The sequence below is a fragment of the Lampetra planeri genome, chromosome 57 (genome assembly GCF_965212315.1).
Source record: "Lampetra planeri chromosome 57, kcLamPlan1.2.h2, whole genome shotgun sequence".
NCBI classification, from domain to species: Eukaryota; Metazoa; Chordata; class Hyperoartia; order Petromyzontiformes; family Petromyzontidae; genus Lampetra; species Lampetra planeri.
The window spans coordinates 6,490,800-6,514,377 of record NC_136163.1 but is presented as its reverse complement, the minus strand read 5'-3'; the positions used below and the strand labels follow the sequence as shown (position 1 = coordinate 6,514,377).

The window sequence follows — 23,578 nt, the reverse complement described above, 5'->3', positions numbered from 1 at the left end:
TTATAAACATGCGTTTAGATTATTTGGAGACTATAATATAAATTCCAAAATAATATAATATAGGCTACTTCGATGGACAGGTCGCCTCCGAAAAAAAAGCTAAAATCAGAGTTAAAAAATATATATACGGAATGCGCCTAACTTTGCAGACCTCAGAAGCCAAGCAAAACTGAGCCTAGACAGTGCTTGGATGGGCAGCCACAGTGCAGAAAACAGGTGTTATAGGCTGCGGAAACACGTTATCAACAGAGGGCAATTCAGTAAAATCTATGCTCCCCTCCCCTCCAACAACCCACACTAACCCAGCGCAGTGAAGTATGGTCATGGTATGGGAAGGCCCTCATCTTGTAGTGTTTATGTACACAGACTTACAACTTCCTTTTTTATTCTTTTACACCAAGTTAGGTGACATTGCAAACTTAATAAAAGCACAGTGAGGAAGTCCGATGATGCATCCTTAGCTGTGCCCACGCAAGCCACTTGATGTTCGGAGAAAAATCGCAAATATGTAGAATGCCACACCTAATCAAGGTGACGCATCAATGTCAGAGACATTCAGTAAGGGCTGCCCCTCCTCCATTGACTATTTGTGGCTCGTGAATATTTATGTCATTTTAACCCCCCCCACCCAATCACAGCTTGCTATTGCAAGTCTCTGGACTGTAATGGGTACATTATAATCATCAACAAAAGCTCAGGGCATGTAAAAGAACGTCTCGTGCGCTAATTACCGCAATTACCATCAATCAAGGCAAGTTCACCAATGTTACAATTATTATGTGAGGAAGCTTCTGTCATGCTTTCTTATGTTGAATGCACGTGAACAGAAATTGACTAAAAATGCAATATGGAACAAACACAGTGATTTTTGTAGATGACCTTAACGTCACATACAAGTTGATGTTTGACACATATATTCAATATCTAGGGCGATTTATAGATACCTCATTGATTTAGAATGACCTTTTTTGTCAACCCGTGAGTGACTATTGTGATAGTGATGGCTCCATTTTTTAAAGGAACAGAGTACGGTGACGGTGGTATAGAGATTCATGGATCTGTTACACACCTCTTTCAGGAAAAAGGAAAACTGAATTGTATCTCAAATCCTGCGACACAGGTTCAGTAAAATGAATGTTAAGAAAACAGAAAAACTAAGAACTGTACGGTGTGTACACACTTAACAGCCCTCAATCAGTCTAACTGTATGCCATCTCACTATTATGTTCGTGCAGTATATATCAATGGATACCTATGTACATACTCTTTGCTTCTTTCGGTAGGCATATACCTACGTGACTTTACCGAAAGAACCAAAGAGTATGGATTCCTGCAGTCACGAAAGCTTCAAATCAAGATTTAACTTATGTACATATATACGTATTTACGAGGAAAGCAACACTAGCGTAAATGAAATGGCCGTGATGGTTAGCAGCCGATAGGGCCACAACGCCCCACAACGCCCCACTTTCTGGCAGGACTTCAAGCCCTGCAGAGGCGCAGATAAGCGGAGCAGATTTTGTAACGCACTGATAGCTTCACATCACTACGCTTCTGCCTTTGAAGTTTAGCGTCCAGCCGTTGCACCGTTTGATTTGGGGGACCCGTTTGGGATATCACCGACCCTGGTGCCAATGCTGGGTCCTTCAAGGCATCTCTCAATGGTGACCATCAGAGGGAAGCCTGTGGGAAGCATGCTGTATAGCTGACAGCAGTTTAACACAACAGCATCAGGAACGTAGTTGGTTCAACCACTGTGGCAATTGCTGTGCGCGTGCATGTCACGCGTACAGCAGCTATCTTTAAAGGAATTTGCAACCCAAAAACAAATAGCTGTCATTTTGTAGGAAAAATGTAGGCTCTCCCCCCCGGGGCTATTCAACACCAGTTAAAAGTTATGTTAAAGAAAGACGACTAAAATCAGTCCAGAACAGCAGACCCTTCAGCTATGTATTAAAATGCTCTGGAGCATTGCTGCAGTGACTTTATAACTCTATGGGATGTATGTGAAAACGCTCCTTTTTGTAATCATTAACTAATCTTCAGACCCGTTTTGGGTAGCCAAGGCCACAGTCTAGGTATGTATCTACCAATGGCTATGGAGGAGTTTTGTCTTCCTTAAAGGCTCTCAGATTTGAGATATTTTAATCATAAACAAGCCAGTCGGTATAAACGGCATGGGGACATTTCTCTGTCCACAAAGAGCTTAGATCACAATAAGTTGCTTTAGTTGGCTCTCAGTCCCTTAGGCATTAACACTGAATCCAAGACTTCTAACCCTGCTCTGGTGTGACTTGGGACACTTTCAACCGTAACACATTTCTTAAACCCATTCGATTTAAAAATGCATTTATTTTCTTTCTCTTAATTAGCTGTAGCAGTTATGTCTTTGTGTTAATCGCTTTGTTGTGCAGCAACACCACTGTGGCAAAAACTGTGGAAATATCTCCCATTCATTGCTATCGCAAAATTAAGACGTGCTAGAGATTTGAATTATAGCAGATTGCAACTAGGTTTCCTTACACACATGTGCACTGCGTGGCTGCAACAGATCGCAATAAATAAATGTAAAAAACAACATTTTTTTTCAAATAATGATCTGAGAGGGAGGAATAAAAATAGCCCAACAGCCCAATGCGGTATTATGAGACTGCTGGACTGGATAGAAATGAGACTCAAGAGGAACAGTCAAGGTCACTTAAATGGGTAGGGGGCGAACATTTATACAATCCTGAGCCATTTATGGAGATTCCACATTACTCTGGCCAGAAGTAATTACAAATTAACAACCACCGTTAACATGATCTTAGCTGTAGACGGCACCGTATGAGGCCTTTGTATGGCGGTGTCTTCGCATAGTGCAACCACTGCGCCAAACGGATGGATCAAAGGCATTAAAACTGATTATGGCCTTATCAAAATTGTAAAACGTTTGTGTTTTCCCCCTCTCCAAGTAGGACTCAACAAGAACGACTAACATCTCATACGCTGCGTTGTCCCAAGTTGCCCAACACACGAGTTTGAAACTTTGGAAATAAAAAAAAGATTGTTTTAAGTGACTATCAGGTGCGTCATGGCACTCTAGAGATGCCCAGAGTGCCATCACCCCTAAATATTTGAACATAAATACAGTGGACGTCACTGCAGCGTTACGATGTTGCGCCTGACAACATAAAGGCCACAAAAGCCAGTGTCCGCTGCCAAGTCCGTATTATCCCTTTAGTACCACATTGAGTATTACCAAGCGACATTTTATTCCCACAAGGGTTCTCCTATCAGAGCAAACGATAAGGCAAGGTCGGAACGCAATGTTCTTAGACTGCGGAGCGCATTAACGCAAGCGGCAACAATATTAATAGTTGTTTAAAAAGAGTGCACATTGCCCACCCGGTATGCGTTATTGACTCAATTAAAATTTGTTACTGGAAAAGCTTCGAATCCTCAGATACGGGAAACGGGAGTGATTTTGGTGCCGAGTTATTTTCAGTTTCAACGACCTCTGTCGAGCGTTTTGAAAGCTCAACAGCGTTGGCATGGGCGGTCAGCGCTGAGCTGATTAACACGGGTGTCACAGGTTCGATTCCCGTACACGGGCCACCAGATAATGTCTGCATGAAGACGACTTGCCCAAGTGCGCCGTCGGCCGAATTACACCACGTAACACGATTTTTGTCCCTGGGTAGAAAGTGTTATTTTTGTATTGCTTATGCCTAAAAAGTAAAGAAAATGGCTATTATTCCCCACAAACTTTGCTTTTGTGACCAGGACTTTATGTGAAGGAATGATACAAATGCACACGTTCTCATTGAAAATAGGTACATTTCAAAATATCACTGTGCTGGTCACAAAAGCAAAGTTTGTAAGGAATAATAGCCATTTTCTGTACTTTTGGTGCATAAGCAATTATAAAATAACACTTACTACCCAGGAACAAATATTTTTTGGTTACAGTGTTATTAGTGACATTCTGTCAGCTGCACTTAACCATTTGTGATCTAACATTTGAATATTATTTGTTAAACGGCACAGCGTGCAGATCCTGTATATAAGTTTGAGTTTATGTAACTACGAGGCATTTTTACGATCGACCCCCGAATTATCACGATTCGGGGGTCATAATTTAGTTTCAACAGCAATTGTTTTATCTTGAGGTACATCTAAAACTGCAAGGTTTGCACGAATCACAAAACGTAGCATACGTTAACAGAAAATAATGGATGTATAGGAGAACAATTGATGCACGTATTGTGAGCATAAAGCAAAGACTGCAATCATAAGGTTAATTATTGCACAAGATGGACCTACGGTTATCTAAGAGAACGTAAAAGCAACTTGATCTCATTTAAATATACGTAAACAAGTGCTGTACTTACCGTTTAAAGCACAAGACAAAGCTATCCCTAACCTGCGATTATGAAATGTTCCTAAAAGCCCTCTTAAAAGAGCTCACACAAACCACGCAAAGAAGCCTTACACGCCATCAACAGCTCAGCGACTTCTTCACGAGCCAGATATCTAACATTGCTCTGGAAGCAATATCACTCGGCCACATTACTCCCCAGACCACTCACTATCCATCACACCCCAACAGATAACAATTCATCATACATTCGGCAAATGTTCGGCACATTCAAGTGCTTGAAAGCAAGCAATTGTGCGACGCTCATCTCGACCGAGGCAGTTGGTGGAAATTCCAGTACCATGGAACGAACAAGTCGATACTTACTCCGCCCAGAGGACAGTTTGAGAGTGAATACATTCAACTCCTTTAACATTGGCAGCGGCTTAACACGTGTAACGCACCATTACGTAAAGGCAATGCCGCTTCGCCTATTCATCGCAGGCCTAAACTCTCCCTTCTCGCCACGATAGCAAATGGCCCTCCATGCCTCCCACACGACTGAACGGGTAAACAAAGCCGAGGTGGTGGCCCTGCAGAGGATTACATTAAGCTGGCATTGTATATCCACTGCTGGATGAAGGCCTACTGCCCGTGCAGTCGTCATTCCCTCACACCTGTCGTCTCAAGTGAACCGATCTCATAGCTGCACATTGGCCAACATGTTCTTGTCTTTGACACCCTTATCCATCATCACCTTCAAGCGATAATGTCCTACCCAAGTCCACTTTTATTCACAGTAAAAATTCTATATTTAGACTGCGTATGTCCTCATCCATATGCTCCCCGTTCTCCCAAATGCAATTCGATGCGTGCGCCTTCGTGTTCCATTGGACATTATTGATATATCGTACACACACATATACTGTAACTGAAATATAATTGTGGCCGAGATGAACGGTATGAAGTGTAAGGCAAATCTAACAGATTGAAATATTTTTGGATACACACGACACTGATACAATGGCTGGCAGATCACGTGTATTCGTTAAAACCCACTGATTTGGAACATTGCCAGGAGATTCTAGTATCCATCTGTGCGGAGGTTTAATTGTTATTTATTGGTTTGCGTGGATTGCCTAAACTGCTGGACGATACTGTAAACTGCAATACTGCATTACAATAAAAATACATTGCATGACTAAATTAACGATACACTGGTATAAGACATTACATTAATTATTTACAATACTGTACATTACATTATTACGTAACGACAAAGTAACTTAGTCAATCGTCAATTAAGATTATTACGGAAACCATTTCAAGCAAGTGATTCGCATATTTTAGTAACTGCTCGCGACTGACAACATCGAAATGTAAAATAATATCGTTACATCAGTGGCGATGCTCAATCCACTGCTGGACGAAGGCTTCCCCAATCAGCCGAAATTACATTCCACATTTTGTTGTTTAAACATCCACGAGTGTATAAGCCACATAGATGACACTGACCACTGAATCTTACCACGGTTACGTAAAGTTTGCTTGTTGGGTATGACATTTCATAAAGACGCAACGACGGACGGATATCGAAACTATGTTACAGCCATCCACGACACTAACTGGTGCCACGAAATCAACTGGTTTACCACCATCGTGGAGATGGAGCGGTGAAATAATCATCTTGAGCACTGCGGATTGTCACAACCCCAAAGATCGCGAGATGGCGTCAACTCCATCATCATCCAGCAGTGGATGGACCACGGCTGCGGATGATGAACATCTACCAGTACCACTGCACTCCGTGGACACTTTCTGTGTAAATGTTAGCGCAGCATTAAGATTAAGTAGAACAACGACGATGATTATATAACGAGGGAGGAGGCACGGGCCGATGCCGGCTTCCTCCCCAAGTCTCCACCACCACGCGGCTTCCCCTCCGCCTCTCGTTCGCACGCCAAACCCCATTAATTATACGCCGGAGAAATTACCGTCGTTCAACAAGAGCCACCTAATTATCGTAACCATCAACACAAATAAACTTACCGACTTTAAACGCGCGACAAACAAAAATCGAGAACGGCAAATCGCTTTTTTTTCCTTTTCACGCCAACGAAAATGTCAGCCGCGGCCCGGCTTTGTAAACCATCGCGCGCTTAAGCGTTGCGCGGTGGCTACGCGGCTCCCCATTGGCCGAGACGCCGCCCGCGTGACCGCCGACAGCCAACCCGGAGCGAGCCCTCGCGCGAGCGCGCTGGGAATTCTAAAAGCGGCGCTCAGGATCTTTGCTACCCCGCCCTTGGGCGGCGTTGAGACGAAGGGGGGTGGGGGGGGGAAGGTGGCGATGCGGGAGGACGCCGGGGAGCAGTGGGCGAGTGGCGAGGGGCCGCGTCTGCTCACCCATTCAGAGTCGAAGCGCCGAGGACTCTCGCTGTGATGTCGTCGCGGCAACGAGCGAACGCCGAAGCCACTGAACGGGGGTGGGGGTGGATCGGGGGCCCGACGAGTTCCTTCAAAATGGCGACGCCGCTCGCGGTGACCCGGATGTTAAAGTGAGGGGCGGGGCACGGGGGGCAACGGGGGGTGGGCAAGAATTGGGTGATTGGAGGAGGGGGGGGGATCCCGGGGCACGTGACTCGCCCGGAGGCCAGGGATAGGATAAGCGTGGTCACGTGGGGAGACGAAATGCGAAGGTGTGTAAAGAGGAGCGCCATCTTGCCTGGGGGTTGGTGGCCGTGAACGAGATTTTGTTTTGGTCGTGCTGGAGGAATCCGATGAGTTGTGAAACTTTCACCCGCAAACATTTCCAGCAGTTTTCACAGATGTCCAGACCGCGGGGGTCATTTTTCATACTCTCCTCACAATTCTTAATCTTCCATAAGAGGTTTTTTCTGGGTGAGATCGCGTAAATGTGTCGTTAAAACCCGCCACCACCCGACACAGCCAACCAGGAAGTGTTCATATTCTTTGTATCTTTTAGTAGTCACGTAGAAAGGTTCAAATTAATAAAAAAATAATTAAGTTTGTCACGTAAACAACGTGCCAAATCGTTACTAATACAGCACACCGGTGTGTTGGATAGCAAATCCACAACATGTACAGTCTGAGTACGACGTTTCACCAGTAATTACCACTAGCTTCATCAGGCGACAGCCATATTTGTGGAGAAGTCCACCTGTATCGTTCCTTATCTAGAGGCGGAGATGTGGCAGATATTTGAGCAGGTAAGGCCCGCTGTGTAACTCTTTCAGAAGCAACCTGGCAACACATGGTGGCTCAACAAAGTGGCTCATCATGTGGAAATTTATAGCAGCAATATCTAAACGCATGCTCTATGACTCTGTATTAACATGTAAAGGTATATTGTGAAGGTTTATACTGGTAGGAACCTCATGATTATTGTGTCCGTCGTGCAGGGAGGGGCTGGGTGGGGATGGTGGGGCTGGGTGGGGTGGGGTTGGGTGGGGAGAGGAGAGTGGGGTGGGGATGGGTGGGGAGGGAGGGGATGGTGGGAGGTGTTTTTTTTACAGAAGTCAATGAAAAACTGTTGGTATCATCTCCCCGGTCAGCGAGTGGTACATTCCAAAAAGCCCAAAAGCTACGGTGAGCAATTTGGATCAAAGCAGGTAGCGGCAACGCGATTTATTATGACATGTTAATTAGGCATCATTGGATTCACATTTCTGAATCTGAATATTTATCCTGGAGGAATCCGATGAGATGTCCAGTAGGGGTGGGTAAGAACGATACAACAACAAACAGTACAAAAAAAATCATGATAGGTAGTGCAAGTACAAGGAATTCATATACTCCAGTTTCGGTCTTTAGAGGGATAAATGTGATGTCATCATTTGTGAGTCAATCAGGCGCAAAGACCAGTGAGGGATGAATGTATTAATATAAATTGCAAAGGATATATATTCTTGTTGATGTTGAGATCTGCTAACCTAACAACGACGACAGGGCTTCAGCAAAAGGTTCGAAGAGGGTTGCTATTCCTTTGCTGAAGAAGTTGCAGTCTAGTGGTTTACTGGAAGGTACGCGATCTAACCCAATACATACCTCTATTATGGAAGGCTCTTCCTTCCGATATTAGAAATCCACTGTAGCAATGCACTTTTAAATCTAGATTAAAAACTAATTTCTTTATGCTTTTTGTGGTCCTTCCCCCACACCTTCGATGAGCACGCTTGGCTAAGGATGATGCGAGAGAAGTTCAACATACCTACTATATGGTTTGTAGTGTGATTGCATGTCCACAATCGCATAATCTTTTTCACAATTAGAATCTTTATTTAGTCTGGAGGAATCCAATGAGCTATGAAGCTCTTCTTCACAGAAGGATGTCCAGGACATCATGTGGCATGTTTTTATTGTTCGATTCATGAAGATGTATGGGCCTGATCCACCATTCTTAATCGTCTGCTCCGATGCAGACAATTAAGAATGGTGGTTCAAGATTTGAAGCTTTCGTGACTGCAAGGATTCATATTCTTAGGTTTTTTCGGTAAAGTCACGTAGGTAAAAAATTACAATTAATAAAAGTAAAATAAAATAAAAATCACGACGTTTCGGAGGCAAGACGGAAGCTTGTGTTGCCTCCGAAACGTCGTGATTTTTTATTTTTATTAATTTTAATTTTTTACCTACGTGACTTTACCGAAAAAACCTAAGAATAAGAATGGTGGATCAAGTAAAACGCACTGGCCAGATCCTGCCAGGCTGCATGCACTGTGGAAAGATGCTGGTCGGTACCAATAGGTACTCAACAGATATTGAAGTGCCTACAGCTGTTTGGAGAAGTCATACTGAGTGGCATTTCTGAAATGACAAAGCATATTATAAAATATAACTAGATCTGCTCACATCACTACGTAATTTGGGCTTGTGTAATACAGCCAATTATGTAAACATTCAATGTTTGGTTCCCGTGATGTAACTCACCTACCAGTCAATTGATATTACTCATACCTGAGCGTCACCAGCCACTTTACATGACTCATCTGATACAATTCATCACATCATTCGCCTGACATTGTCCGCTCACTAGAAACTCACCAATCACCTTGTATGACTGACCACTCACCACCAACTTCATACCACTCACTCACCAGACTAGCAATACTCACCATGCACCACACAACCATTGCCGACAGATCAACACCAAAGGGGGTTCCAATAAAATCTTTATATTTTACATAAGCAGCCACTCAATCAATACAATGCATTTGCCACTTAACGTGTCATTCCCACCACCTGCCCCACGTTACCCGAGTTGAGCTCGCCGACTGGTCCAGCATTGGCGGGAAATTATAATATGGCAAATCGTGACGATGCATCAACATCATAAGAGCGTTCTGGTCAGTGATGATGGACCAATACGAGAGTGTTCTGATCGGTCAGTGATGACAGATTAACACGGGATGGACAGTAGTATTTTAATACATAGTGTAATTCTGTGGAACAGTGGTGCCATGGTTAGTGGAATTAACTATGAACTCCATGACCTGAGGTAGATTCCCAGCCACGGCTAACATCAGTGGCAAGCAATATGTAAAAGGATCCTGCATCTTCCTCTACACCCTTCACCAGGGGCGGTTTCTTCATTGGGCGATTGGGCGACGCACCACCAATGTCATTCAACCACAGAGTCACGCTAGCCGTCACTGTGCCTCTGGATATAGTCCAATCAGCGTCATGTCCCGTTCTGTGGAGTACCGCCTCTTTTTGGGCAATTTCCCTCCGGCTGAGAATCGCCCCGAGTGGTCCCATAGACTTACATTCAAAGATGTTTTTTTTCGAACGGGGGCGCTGCAATGCATTCTCTATGGCTTCCGGGAGGGCTCGCCCTAACGTGCTTACGTCATCATACGTGCTTACGTCATCATACGTAAGCACGTTTCATCCAACAATATAATTTGTCGCCACCTAGTGGAATCTTTAATAAAATAAACTTGAGTGGTTTGTTTTAATAGTGAGTATAGAAACAAACAAGATGTATTGTAAGAGTCACTTTATTTTTCATTAATATTAAAGAAGTGAAGTTGCCTTTACATGCTTAAGCTGTTAATTTATCCATTGCATGGGTGGACCTTATCCTTATCAATCATCCAGACATTTGCCCCCCGAGAGATTTTGCAGGAGCCGCCACTGCCCTTCACCAACCTGCACAAACCAGTATGAAGTATGGTGAAACAATTCCCATGACCGACAAGGCACGAGGAGGCCTTCATCCAGCAGTGGATTGACAAAGGCCTGGAAAAAAAAGGTTATTTATTCAGGAAAGCTTCATCAACATTTTTTTGGAATGTGGGATAAAACCGTAGTATACAGAGAGAACCCATGCATACACAGGAATAATCCAAGCTTTTGCAGAGCAATGTCCGTGAACCTGCTTTTTAGTACTGCTATGTCTTAAAGACCCTTGGAAAATGTTATCCACATGCCCATGGACTTAATTTCCTACTGGTCACCGACATCTGTTTGGCACGAGTTTCTCTTCTAATGTCTCCTCACACACCTGTCACTCCACCCCACAAAAATTCAGTTTCCTCTCAATGTAGGCCACTCGATTCTCCAAGGGCTCATTGAGCATTGGCATCCAGTCCCAGTAGGGGATCTCCACCACCGTGTAGCCGCTCAGCAGCAGCTGCCGTCGCTTCATGGCTTGCAGCCCCGTGTGCCTCTGCATGCGGTACAGGTAGTTGTTGTGGTTCGTCACCTGCATGGCTACCTTTCTCACAGGGCCCTGCTGCTGATGATATTGTGAAGTAGCACGCTCATTCACAAAGACACTGTCGGGGGACGTTCCACTTTCCGGCAGCTCCCTGTTGGTCAGCGCCTGCACGAGGCTGGCCGTTAGGGGCACCCGGCCAGCCGCTCTGGTCAGGGACTCGACCAGCGGGCTCCTTTGGGAGCGAACGTTTGGATCGCCGCGAGTGGCACGCGCACTCTTTCCCTTGAACAACTTTGAGATGAGCTCGTCTGCGATTTTCAACTCCTTTGGCTGCGTTTCAAACTGCTGAGGCGGCTCATGCTGCTTCCCGGCAATGGCCATCAAATGCTCGCCATCGACGTCTGATACAACAAAGGGCACGGGCCGCCCCCTCTCGTCGAAGTGAACCTCAATGTCATAGGATCGCGAGTGCGGGAGCACCGCGTGAGCTTGTGCCAAGTGGCTCCCGCCCAGCACCACGGCCAGCGCCTCAAGCGCCTTGCTCACCTCCGGCCTCGTCAGTGCCGCCATCGTCAGCTTGTTCTGCATCACGTGCCACATCTCCTGCCGCGTGACTCTGTCCAGTCGGTTCCCGGCGTAGCCCGGGCACTCCAGGCCGACCGTCGCGTCCAACGTGTAGAGGTCCGCCCTCATTTCCTCCTTGGTCCTCTGCTCAAGGAGGTTGCTGTAGTGCGGGCTCAGCACTTCGTTCAAGAGGTCCTGGGGGAAGCGGCCGGTGAACGCGAGCGCCAGCAGCGCCGTCACCATGTGCCGGGGGTAGCGCTCAAACTGCGCGCTGCGCTCCCGCAGCAGCTGCACCAGCGCAGCATACATGTCCTCAGTGGCGCCTGGCAGCTCGCACGCCAGCGACCCGAATGCCCACAGCAGCTTGGCGAGGTCCTTGCTCCGGCCGAAGCTGGAGCGCTTCTTCACCTGCGCCGCCAAGGCACGCATCAGCGGCTCATCCAGGTAGTGCAGCGCGGCGCAGGCGAGCGCCACGTGCATCACGCCCTGTACCCCAAGGTCGGGCAAGCGCGTCGGCACCACAGTGCACATGCGCCGGAGGAAGGGCACGTGGTCGAAGTGCGTGAGCCGGAACAGCTTGAGCACCCCGATGAGGCCGAAGTTGCTGATGCTGCGCATTTCGGCCGTCACCTTGTCGCCGATCTGCTGCATCGTCTGCGCCGACACCTTGTGGCGCGACTTGAAGAACGCGAGGCAGCTGGCGCCTACCTCCTCGGCAGTCATCTCGCCGACGTGCCGCACCACCAGCTGTTCCAGCTTGTTCACGAGGCCATCCGGCGCGCCGCGGTTCTCGCCCACGATGTACAGCAGCTGCACCGTGCAGGGTCGGCTCAGCCCGGCCCAGTCCCGCATCGCGCGTGCGAACAGAAGCTCGAGGAAGCGAGGTGCGCGGTAGCCGACCAGCCTCCAAACGTCGGCCACCAGCAGCAGCTGCTCCAAGCTCATGTCGTCGGCGCGGCGGCACAGCTCCGCCTCGCACTTGGCGTACAGGGGGTGCGTGGGGCTCAGTCCGGTGCGGCAGAGCACCGTCAGGGTGTCCACCAGCTCCTGGTCGTTCATATCGCCCACCTTGCTCGACACTAGGCCGAGGAGAACTTTGAAGCGACCGTCCCTGTGCAGGGTCCGGCGATACCAGGCCTCCACGCCGCCGACGGCCTGCAGGCAGACGAGCAGCTCGCCGGTGTGGGCGTGCTCCCGCCTGCACAGCAGCTCGGCCAGCACGGCCTGCGCCTCATCCAGCGACACCGGAGCCGACCCCGCGTCTTCGGCGCAGCAGCACAGCTCCGCGTAGTCGTCGGACACGCGCTGGAATCGGCGCGGGTCCACCTGGGGGTCGTAGCAATCGGCTTCGTCCATTTCCTCCCTCCACACATGGCCCGAGGCGGACAGGACCTGCTGCACCGCGTCTAGCTCCGACGTGGCGCTCCTGCTGCTCAGCGAGTAGCTCCTGGACGGGGGGATCGAGCAGTCCCTCGGCACCACAACGGGCACCCGAGTAGCCAAGTTCCCGAGCGTCCGAGAGTTACGAGGAGGAGCTGCTTTTGGGTGAAGACGATGCTTGGCACACGAGTAGAGACTAGGACCACCGAGCCCGTCAATTCCAACTTCCCCGTCAATATTGCGGCCGCTTGTCGCCGTGGACGCCCAGACACGAATGACCGAGGAGGGTGGCATCCGACGCCTTGTAGCCACAGCAAGAGTCAGGAGGAGATGCCGGCTCCCGAGCGATGCCATTCTGGCTAGGAGCCTTGGCTGAGTAGGGTGAAGACCTGAGCGAGGGCGGGGGAAAAGACCCGGGTTGATCAGGTTCAAGGGCAAGGCTAGGTCGAGTAAAATCTTGCTCGTCGTTTGTGTAAAAACGCTATCGTGAACATTCCCCAGGCTAAATCGGTGTCAATGATCGAGCGGTCAAACAGTTGGCAGTGCACCGCGGTATGCACCCGTCCCCCACCCAAGTTCGATTCCTGACCAAGGCTAACATCAGTAGCAAGTGATATCCGAACCGGTCACGTCGGCTGCGTCACCCCAATGTCACCCACCCCCCGTCCAATTCCCCAGCCCGCACTGACCAGCGTGATAGTATGGTGAAACAATCCCCAAGTACAGTATGGTCAATCACACCGAAACGGCGCATGGAGGCCTTAGTTTACCATGGGATTGACAAAAGAGGCTGTAAGAATTATTACAATATTATAATCGGTGTGAAGCAAAATGTGCCTTAAAAGTGTTTACGAAACCGGTTACGGGTCGGTTAATATTCTACCGTGGTCAGGTAAAGCCGGGGTTAGGTAAAGTCTAGAACAAGTCAGGTAAAGCGCAGGTCAGGTAAAGGTCAGCTAAAGCACAGGTCTGGTTAGGTAAAGCCCGGGACAGATCGTGTAAAGCCCGGGTCAGGTACAGCCCGGGTCTGGTTAGGTACAGCCCGGGACAGATCGTGTAAAGCCCGGGTCAGGTACAGCCCGGGACAGATCGTGTAAAGCCCGGGTCGGGTCAAGCCTTGGTCGGCCAGCTCAGGTAAGGACCGTGTCGGGCAGTGTCAAGCGCGGGGCTGGCCAGGCACAGCTCCGGACGGTTCAGCCGCAGCCCGCGTCGAGCCAAGAGGCCAGCAAGGGGCCCGGCTCGGCGTCTCTGTCTCAACATCCCACCCCCCTCACCTGCGAGGCCGAGCCGCGCCGCACCAAGGTCACTTGGACGCAGCAGGCGGAGATGCGGCCGCTGCTGCCGCCGGCTGCTGCTGCCTCGTCTCGAAGCGCCGACCTCTGCCCGCGTCGCATCCTCGTGCGCGGGAGCCGCCGAACGGCGTTCAGTGCGTGCGTCGAATGTGACGTTGAACGCTTTAAAGGTGTGCGCGAGTTGTAGTTTGTGGAGTTGTAGCAGCCCGAGGGAGTTGGGGTCGCCTCGTGGAGTCGTGCCGGTTACCGCCTCACGCGTGCACCCAGGGCGCGTCCGTCCGACCTCTGACCCCACCCCCACCACACACAGTGACATCACGGAGGAGGACCCGCGGCGCTACGGTGGCCGCCACTGAAATCGCGTTTCGTAAAATACCGACGAGAAGTTCCCACGGTAGGGTCATTGTGCTGTATAACCACGTACCTCACTCGCCCACCCACCCGGTTGTCGTCGTCCGATTACGACTTGTACGACAAGTCCATTGACTTGCTAATTTCTCGAGCACCACCCGCCCATGCACGCCACAAACCCTCTATATAAAGCCACAACAGCAGATCGTTGTTTCTCACCTGAAGACGGACGCTTGTGTTGCGACCGAGACGTCGTGCTTTATTTTAACACATTCCTCCTGCGGACGGAGCTGCTGGTAGGAACGTTGGGTTGCTCGGTCAATTGCCAGGGTCAACGGCGGCGTGGTGTATTCCGCAAATATGCCCGACTGTGAGGGCGGGCACAAGCCGGCGTGAGTAGGTTAAACGTTGAGTTTTATAAGGGGACCACGGGGTGACCAGCCCCTCCCCACCCAGCCCCTCCAGCTCCTCCCCTCCACCCAGCCACACCCCTCCCATTTTTGGATGCACGACGTGTTAGTCGCATCTGGTTAGTCCATGTACTACGAGTACTCTGATTATTATACGAGTTATCTTAGTTACCTATCCAATAAGAATGCCAACGTTGGCTCAACGTGCATGTTTAACTGGGTAGATGGTGCGGATGCGCTGGATGTAACACGTGGTCTAATGCCACTTGCACTCCGAGTAACAACGAGTATTATACGAGTCCAACTGAGCTGAATGTAACACGCGCTCTGACAGTGGTTATGAGTTCATGGACGCAGTACACTTGAGTACTATATACACGACTACTCTTTAGCATAATGAGTACTGTACTGGTCCTCTCGGCTACTTGACGGTATCGGTGCGCGGGATGACTTCCGAGTGCCGGCATTGTCACCAGGAGTGTTAGGGACGACAGTGTTGCCTCCAGCTAGGATCCATATCTTAACAGAGCCATTGGCGAGAACATCTGGTAGTTTAATGAACCCACCTATTGTACCACCATCACATGGTCACTTCAAAGCCCAGGTGGTTTTGGGCAGAGGTGTGGACTCGAGTCATGTGACTTGGACTCGAGTCAGACTCGAGTCATGAATTTGATGACTTGCGACTCGACTTGGACTTGCATAACAATGACTTTGTCCCACCTCTGGTTTTGGGAGTCTGGAGAAAACCCATCTGTGGTGGCGCTAGGCACAATCGTTATTAATTAAAAGCTTATGGCCCTAAAAGCAACTCGTGGTCCCAGATTCAAATGTATCTCTTCTCTCATCTCACTACATCCATTTCTTGTCTACATCTATAATTTCACTCGGCTTGTCTCATCTGCACCTTCACTCATATCATTATACCTCTTGCATTTGTTTGCATTTCTCTCATCTCGTGAAATCTCTCTTGTCGGTCTCTTCTGCCATTTCCCTATGAGTTTATACATTGAAACGAAGGTACCCAAAAATAGTTTCTTCTTTGGGGCCACCCATCGGTCAGTACCACCACTAAAAACCACACATATGAGCAAATAAGTTTACAAATCAGCACAGATTAAAGTAATTGAAGCATTTATTAGACAATATTTCCACACTGTAAAGAGCACGAGACACGTCCGTGTTGAAGTTATATGCACATAGTAAATAATTGCTACCACACTTGAAACTATTTCAATACATTACAGAACTTTTTGTTACACCTTGGAAAAAAGCAATCCCATATTTGTGCATATATTCCATCCTGCAGCAAAAAAAAATCTGTCAAAATTATCACCGTGCCATGGGAAGAATGTTGCAGCTGTGAAATAAAAAATGATAAACACAAGTGTTAACATTCTTATTAAAATCAACAAACACATCAAAGTATTGCGTTTATTATAAGTCTGCATGCATTTAATGTAAATACCGACGTATTATGTCTTGTGCTCACACTGAATTAAGTGTGTAATGTTTGGGAATTTATTTTATGATATCGGGGCCGGTCCAAGACACGCTGGCAGGACGATGTCGCTGTCTGGCCTGGGAACGCCTGGGAATTCCCCAGGAAGAGCTAGAGTCTGTCGCCAGGGAAAGGGAGGTCTGGACCGTCCTACTCAACATGCTGTCGCCACGACCCTCACCAGGACAAGCGGAATGAGAAACCTGAGGACGGCTGCTTGCGTTGTGGCCGAAACGTCGTGAGAATTGTTTAATTTTATTAGGTTTTATTTTTATTATTTTATTACGTCCCTTCTACGTGACTTTACCGAAAAAACCAAGAAGATGAACAAGAAGTAGCGAGGTTGCCATGCACCCTGGTTCAAGGAATGAAATGTGGGGTCTCTTGTTCAATTCCCCCTCTCTCCATGGCCTGGTACCCAGGTCCCTCCAGCCCTTGAGCCCCTGCAGACCTTCAAAATCAGATTTTTTGTTTATACTAGCGGAATCTGATGATCTATTAAGCTCTTTTTCACAGGTGTTCAGCAGCTCTTGGCCACAAGTTCAATTCCACCGCCACCACACTTGATAACTATGCCACTTAATTAACCAATTCTAAAGAGCAATCCGTGTTTATAAAGTTTTTAACTCTCATTAGCAAAATTCTACTCTATTTCAAAAACAACACAATACTTTAAAACATCACAATCTATTGAAACAAAACAAGCAATACAAATAAATGTATTAAACAATTATAGAGTATCAAACTTGATTTGGAGCTTTCGTGACTGCAGGAATTACTCTTTGGTTCTTTAGGTAAAGTCACGTAGAAAGAAAAAAAAATTAAACAATGGCATGCCGACGTTTCGATTGCAACACAAGCAATCATCATCAGGTACAAATGAAAGAAAAAACAACCTAGTAAACTTAGAAATATAATGTAATACAACACAGAGTCGGCTAACATAACAGTCAACACCCTACCTGGTTGATTACGTTCTTCCAAAGATTGCTAAATTTGAGAGAGAGACAAAACACAGCCACGGAGACACACAGACAGACACATACGCAGAGAGATAGCACAGAGACATACAGAGAGACACTCACAGAGAGAGACGCACACATAGGCCAACCAGGTAGGGTGTTGACTGTTATGTTAGCCGACTGCATTATATTTCTACGTTTACCCGGTTTGTTTTCTCTTTCATTTGTACCTGATGATGATTGCTTGTGTTGCAATCGAAACGTCGTATGCTATTTTTTCTTTCTACGTGACTTTACCGAATGAACCAAAGAGTGAATATAGAGTATGTTATTAAAACGTCTCGTATTGATTGTGCTTAACTTTGCACATTAGTCAATAGGCAAGAGTAAATGTTCCCACCATTAAGGAGAATCATGGCCATTAATTGAATTGTGTAGAGGAAGAAGCATTACATCCACATTAGTGATCACAATTATTATCATCTATAGTTATAGTGCTCTGGAAAAAAAACACGACTAGGTTTTTCCACTTAGGTGGTGAAGTCAAATTAAACATCTGCATTAGTACTCATATACAAGCCATGATTTCTCGACTGCTGGATGAAGGTCTTCCCCAGTCAGTCAATGGGTTCTGCTGTCAAACTCACCCCAGCAGGCCCCGTCCACTCCAACGCTGCGGGGTCAGGGTCAAGGTGACCAAGCTGCCGCCTCGCAGCACTGACACCCGGAGTGGCTTCTGCTCAGGCAATTTGGGAATCAAGAAACAAGCACGTAAAAACATGTCCCCACTGCACATGACCATACATGTGCAGCTCTTTCGGCAACATACTGTTGGGTGAGAGATTCCCCGCGCGTGAGTGTATGTCGTGAGGATGATTTGGCCATACATCACCACGCTGGCCAGTGTGAGTTGGTGAAGAGGGGGAGCATAGACACGGGAGCATACATCTACAGAGCAATGGATGTTGCTGCCCTGCCCTCTGCTGACCACGAAGTATCCCAAGGGGAGGCTGACACCTGTCTTATACATGGTGACCCATCCAAGCGCTATCCAGAAACAACCCTGCTTAGCTTTAAAGATCTGTCTAGATTGGGCGCATTCTGTGTGATTTGGTCACAGGCGTGACTGTACAAAACATAGGTAATCACACAACTTCCAACGTTTAAAATTGAGATATCCAACTTAAAACATCGAGAATCATGGGTGTACGGCATTACGGTGCCATCATGACCATAATACACTGACCATAAATACAGAGCGTCTGCTTCATAGTGAATGTTAAAGATCCCGTGACGTAATTAGAAAAATAGCATTCCGTGTGCACCTGCGTCAGTCCAAATTCGCAACAAATTTTGTTTTGATTTCAAATGACTCAACTGGAATTATACAAAGCACTCATTAACCCCTACTGCAAAGCTTGGCAGAGACCCTTCTTACAAAGTCATGAGACTCAGTGAGGCTTTCCTGGGTAAACAAGCATAATAATAATAACTACACAGATTATTCCCATCTGTGAAACATAGTGCTTTCGTGACAGCATTGCGTACAAATAATGGCATGAATTCAAAAATAACAGAATCTATTATAATAATTAAACAGGCGATTGCGTACCCCCTCGCTGTGCTGCACGACTGTGGCGATGTTCTGCAGGTTCTGGAAGTTCTGCGGGGTCACAGAGCCAAACGTGACGACTTCATCCCCCGGCAGCAAGCCCTGCATGCCACAACGGTGGGTAAAACGAGCAGTGGATTGTGGCATCACACAGCGAGACCATGAGCACATTTTACTGTCATGCGGGAAGTATTAAACTCACAACACTCAAATGGAGACATAAGCAAACTAGTACACAGCACACAAGCCAGTAAACACAGAATTCCCAAGCAAGATAGTACACGGTACACACAAGCAAGCTAGTACACAGTACACACAAATTAACACACAGGAGACCCAGGAAATGCCTCCACCCCCCATGAGCCACAACGTACAGCCATGCTGGCCGGCGAGCCGGGAGAGACGGTGTCAACGCGGGCGAAGGCCACAGCTGGGGCCGCCGCGGCCTGCGTCTCCATGCAGTCCCTCTCGTGCTTCTTGCGCTGGTGAGCGTGCAACTTGTGCAGCGCCTCCTCGATGTCGGCCATCAGCGCCTTGTGGTCGTTCTGTAGGCCTGCATGCAGAACACACGGGGGAGGGGACAGGGGGCTTTCAAGCACTGTCCGGAGTTGCACACAGGAACTAGGAAGTTCAGGACCGAATTGCCCAGAATGCACCTGATCTTGTCAGATATCGGGAGCTGGTTTACAGCAGCACACAAGCCCTAGCATGAGGTTTTACACATGTCAGCTTCTGTTCCCTGAGTGCGGTGGGTTATTTTGTCCTGTAACTGGTGGTATTTCCTTCAGTTTGCTAGAAACTTTAAGTCATAGTTTGATAGTTAGTGGCTCGTAGGACACTGAGTAGTAGCTACTTCTCGTCCAGTGTCTGTTGATGTCTTTGGCTCCCGAAGGTCAACTACCCTGTTGCGGTGTCAGTGTCTCTCTAATGGAGGTTCAACAGCCTTTGGTACTTGGAATTACACGAGGAATCCCATAATTCTGGACCTGAGCCTATCTGGTCACTAATTTCAGAATCCTCCTATTGATATTGTTGCCAATCTCCCCCAATAACAAGGGCATGTTGGAGTTAGGTACCGGAGTAACATGCGGAGGGTAGTGAACAAGGGGAAAGTCTGATGGCGGGGAAACTTTAAGATAGGAAATTAAAAGCCAGGCCGGTGTGGCTGTTGATGAGATTTGTGTAACCGTCCACGGACGCGCGGATGAGCATACTCACATATGATGCTGTGCCTCGTCGTGCGGACCTGGAAGACATCGATGTCGTTGCGTGGAAAGCCTTCAGCATCCACAAGCTCCCCCTTCATCCCCACATTGCCCTGCTGATGAACAACACATTGACACAGAGTCAGGGAAACCAAATCTGGCTGTCACCTGATGAAGCTAGTTGTAATTACTGGCGAAACGTCGTACTTAGATTGTAAATGTTGTGGCTTTGCTCTCCAACACACCGGTTAGTGCTGTACTAGTGACGAATTGACATGTTCTGTTTACGTGATAAACCTTACTAGTTGGCTGTGTCGGGTGGTGGCGGGTTTAACGACACATTTATATATTTACGCGACCTAACCCAAAAGGGAAGGTGGTTGCGGTATCGCCGAAAACTGAGGAATCGTGGAGAGCGAACCAGGAAAGCGTCGAGAAATCCACAAACCTGAGAGCCAGAGTGGCGAAAACGTGATAGGCGAATTGCGTTTCCCATCGATTAAAAACGACTCTTAATGTTGACAGAGGCCTGCATCGAATACGGACGGTAGAAGCGAGGCAAAGACAGTACAACAAAAAATTGTTCCAGCCTTTGTCAATCTATTGCTGGATGAGGGCCTCTGCACGTCCCGTCGGTCATGGTGAAGACGCAGGATCAGATGGGCGTCACGGTGGCTAGGAGATGTTAACTACCTCGCCCGGTATGCAGGAGGTCGTGGGTTCGATCACGACCCTGACACCTGCTGCTGTATATTTGGAGTTTGCATGTTACGTGAAATTGTCCCCGGGTCCTCCGGTTTTCCCCTCCACATTTATGACCAACATCACGCGTTTAGAGCATTTGGCTGCTATACATTTACACGCAATATGACGCTTCGTTGAGCTATAATTTGTGATTGCCAAGTCGCTTCTGAAAAAGAGCTATACAGCTCAGTGGGGCCTTATCTGGTAAAATAAATGTTTTAAGTTTTAGATCCCACTCTTCGCCGTTGATGTTTGCCCGGGCCGTTTAATCGAACGCGTGTCTCCGATGGGGTTTATAGTGCAGTACGCTAACCACTGCGCCACCGCTCGCAGTACTGAACGCACGGGAAATTTAATAAATTTAGATACGAGCATAATAAAGCGTCAGTCCGTTTTAAATGACCCTTGTGAGAGCGTTGTACATTTAGACAGCGTGTTCTCACGCCAATTAAGCGTTGAATTTGACTTTTAAGAGTCATTGTATACACGCGTAGGAACCTAAGAAACGCAAAACAAAGAAACCTGAGAATCGAAAACGGCAACTAATAGTTGGGGTATAAACTCGACCAGGAGGGCAATGCCTCAGCGCCACGGCTACCGAACGAGGCACTTCGGTCGTCAGCTAAGAGTTATCGATCAACAGAACTTCGCTTAAGATCGCAAAGATTTAAAACGAACGCCGCATAAGCGCTTCTCTCCACTCCCCAATCACCACGCCACGTAAACTGCACGGGGCCTTCACTTCAAAGTCTCCGTTCGCTGTTGTGTGCTTTTTTTAAAGACCGGTGTTTAAACTTACATAGAAATTTATTAAATTCGACCAGAAGTAACATTACCGACTCGAGGACTTCGTGGAGGGCCTTGATCTGCGCCTCCACGTCGTCCTTCTTCTTGATGAGGCCGCGGACCGCCTCGGACGCGTCCGTGTGCATGGCTCCTAGAGCGCTCTCACGGCCGCAATGGAGGGGTGCCCCCCCTCCTCCCCCCCACACCCCCCTCCTCCCCCCCACACCCCCCTCCTCCCCCCCACACCCCCCTCCTCCCCCCCACACCCCCCTCCTCCCCCCCACACCCCCCTCCTCCCCCCCACACCCCCCTCCTCCCCCCCACACCCCCCTCCTCCCCCCCACACCCCCCCTCCTCCCCCCCACACCCCCCTCCTCCCCCCCACACCCCCCTCCTCCCCCCCACACCCCCCTCCTCCCCCCCACACCCCCCTCCTCCCCCCCACACCCCCCTCCTCCCCCCCACACCCCCCTCCTCCCCCCCACACCCCCCTCCTCCCCCCCACACCCCCCTCCTCCCCCCCACACCCCCTCCTCCCCCCCACACCCCCCTCCTCCCCCCCACACCCCCCTCCTCCCCCCCACACCCCCCTCCTCCCCCCCACACCCCCCCTCCTCCCCCCCACACCCCCCTCCTCCCCCCCACACCCCCCTCCTCCCCCCCACACCCCCCTCCTCCCCCCCACACCCCCCTCCTTCCCCCCACACCCCCCTCCTTCCCCCCACACCCCCCTCCTCCCTCCTCCTCCCCCCCACACCCCCCTCCTCCCCCCCACACCCCCCTCCTTCCCCCCACACCCCCCTCCTTCCCCCCACACCCCCCTCCTCCCTCCTCCTCCCCCCCACACCCCCTCCCCCCCCATACCCCCCCCCACACCCCCCCACACCCCCCCTCCCCCTCCCTCCTCCTCCCCCCCACATCCCCCTCCTCCCCCTTCCCCCTCCTCTCCCTTCCCCCTCCCCCCCCACACCCCCCTCCTCCTCCCCCACCTCCTCTACCCCCCCTCCTCCCCCCCTCCACGTAAACACAGATCCGACGTTGCGTCGACGTTGGCCTTCGACGTTCCCGACGTTGCACTGACGTTGACCCCCATACCTGTCAACCCCTTATCAGTGCCCTACCTTATTACAAACCAATTCAGATCTTATTGGTCACCCCGTGCCCCTTATACATCTCAACGTTCATCCTACAAAGTCCCATCACCATAGAGAACTTAAATAATTTGAATTTCGATTTAAAGCTTTCGTGACTGCAGGGATTCATCTTCTTGGTTTTTTCGGTAAAGTCACGTAGAAGGGAAGTAATAAAATAATAAAAATAAAACATAATAAAATGAAACAATTCTCACGACGTTTCGGCCACAACGCAAGCAGCCGTCCTCAGGTGAAGAATGCTTGCGTTGTGGCCGAAACGTCGTGAGAATTGTTTCATTTTATTATGTTTTATTTTTATTATTTTATTACTTCCCTTCTACGTGACTTTACCGAAAAAACCAAGAAGGTTAAATAATTTGTTTTAGTGTTTTGCCCGTATTGATACGGCTGCACGCCATATGGACCTGAAAACCAAATTTCCCTTTACAACAATACGGGGTAAACCGTATGGGTTGACAGTTTTGTAGATGGGGCCAAGAAGAGTTCAGATGCCATGCCCCACCAACGCTGCGAACATGGTGAACGCGAGCCCAATGTTTTGTTTAACTCAATTTCCCTCTTCAAGAATACGTGTAAACCGTATGGGTTGACAGGTATCG

General features: G+C 48.7%; 3 protein-coding genes across 6 annotated transcripts in view; all 3 read right to left on the bottom strand.

Moving 5' to 3' along the window:
- The window catches only part of KPNA5 (karyopherin subunit alpha 5), a 39,217-nt gene extending 32,357 nt beyond the window's left edge, over positions 1-6,860 (bottom strand). For 2 of the 3 annotated variants that reach the window (XM_078618413.1, XM_078618414.1), the window contains exon 1: positions 6,743-6,860. In XM_078618413.1, the coding sequence (XP_078474539.1) occupies positions 6,743-6,746 (4 nt within the window). In that variant the 5' untranslated portion in view covers positions 6,747-6,860. Of the gene's footprint in view, positions 1-6,388; positions 6,492-6,742 lie in introns of those variants that run through there. The other variant, XM_078618415.1, reaches the window with a different exon arrangement.
- Positions 6,861-9,511: 2,651 nt separating this feature from the next.
- Positions 9,512-14,979, bottom strand: FASTKD5 (FAST kinase domains 5). Its single transcript, XM_078618304.1, has 3 exons — positions 14,825-14,979; positions 14,237-14,539; positions 9,512-13,351 (listed from the first exon to the last, which is right to left on the bottom strand). Exon 3 carries the CDS (start codon positions 13,314-13,316, stop codon positions 10,866-10,868), a length of 2,451 nt encoding a protein of 816 aa, XP_078474430.1. The 5' UTR covers positions 13,317-13,351; positions 14,237-14,539; positions 14,825-14,979; the 3' UTR covers positions 9,512-10,865.
- Positions 14,980-16,132: 1,153 nt separating this feature from the next.
- On the bottom strand, positions 16,133-22,036 carry PSMD9 (proteasome 26S subunit, non-ATPase 9). 2 transcript variants are annotated; one of them, XM_078618384.1, is made up of 6 exons: positions 21,876-22,036; positions 20,309-20,408; positions 19,465-19,643; positions 19,091-19,192; positions 18,126-18,214; positions 16,133-16,375 (listed from the first exon to the last, which is right to left on the bottom strand). In XM_078618384.1, the coding sequence occupies exons 1-6, from the start codon at positions 21,969-21,971 to the stop codon at positions 16,348-16,350; spliced, it is 594 nt and encodes a 197-aa protein (XP_078474510.1). In that variant the 5' UTR covers positions 21,972-22,036; the 3' UTR covers positions 16,133-16,347. The 2 variants fall into 2 exon arrangements, with proteins under 2 accessions (XP_078474510.1, XP_078474509.1); XM_078618383.1 differs by having other exon boundaries at positions 20,309-20,411; positions 21,876-22,018.
- Between the last annotated feature and the right edge of the window lie 1,542 nt (positions 22,037-23,578).

Excerpts from the sequence above, each read along its gene's own strand:
- FASTKD5 (XM_078618304.1), bottom strand. The coding sequence starts at position 13,316 with ATGGCATCGCTCGGGAGCCGGCATCTCCTCCTGACTCTTGCTGTGGCT.
- PSMD9 (XM_078618383.1), bottom strand. The coding sequence starts at position 21,971 with ATGCACACGGACGCGTCCGAGGCGGTCCGCGGCCTCATCAAGAAGAAG. Across the intron at positions 19,193-19,464 it reads GCTCGCCGGCCAGCATGGCT|GGCTTGCTGCCGGGGGATGA; the intron begins GTACGTTGTGGC and ends TGTGGCATGCAG. Across the intron at positions 18,215-19,090 it reads TCGTGCAGCACAGCGAGGGG|AAGCCACTCCGGGTGTCAGT; the intron begins GTACGCAATCGC and ends TTGCCTGAGCAG.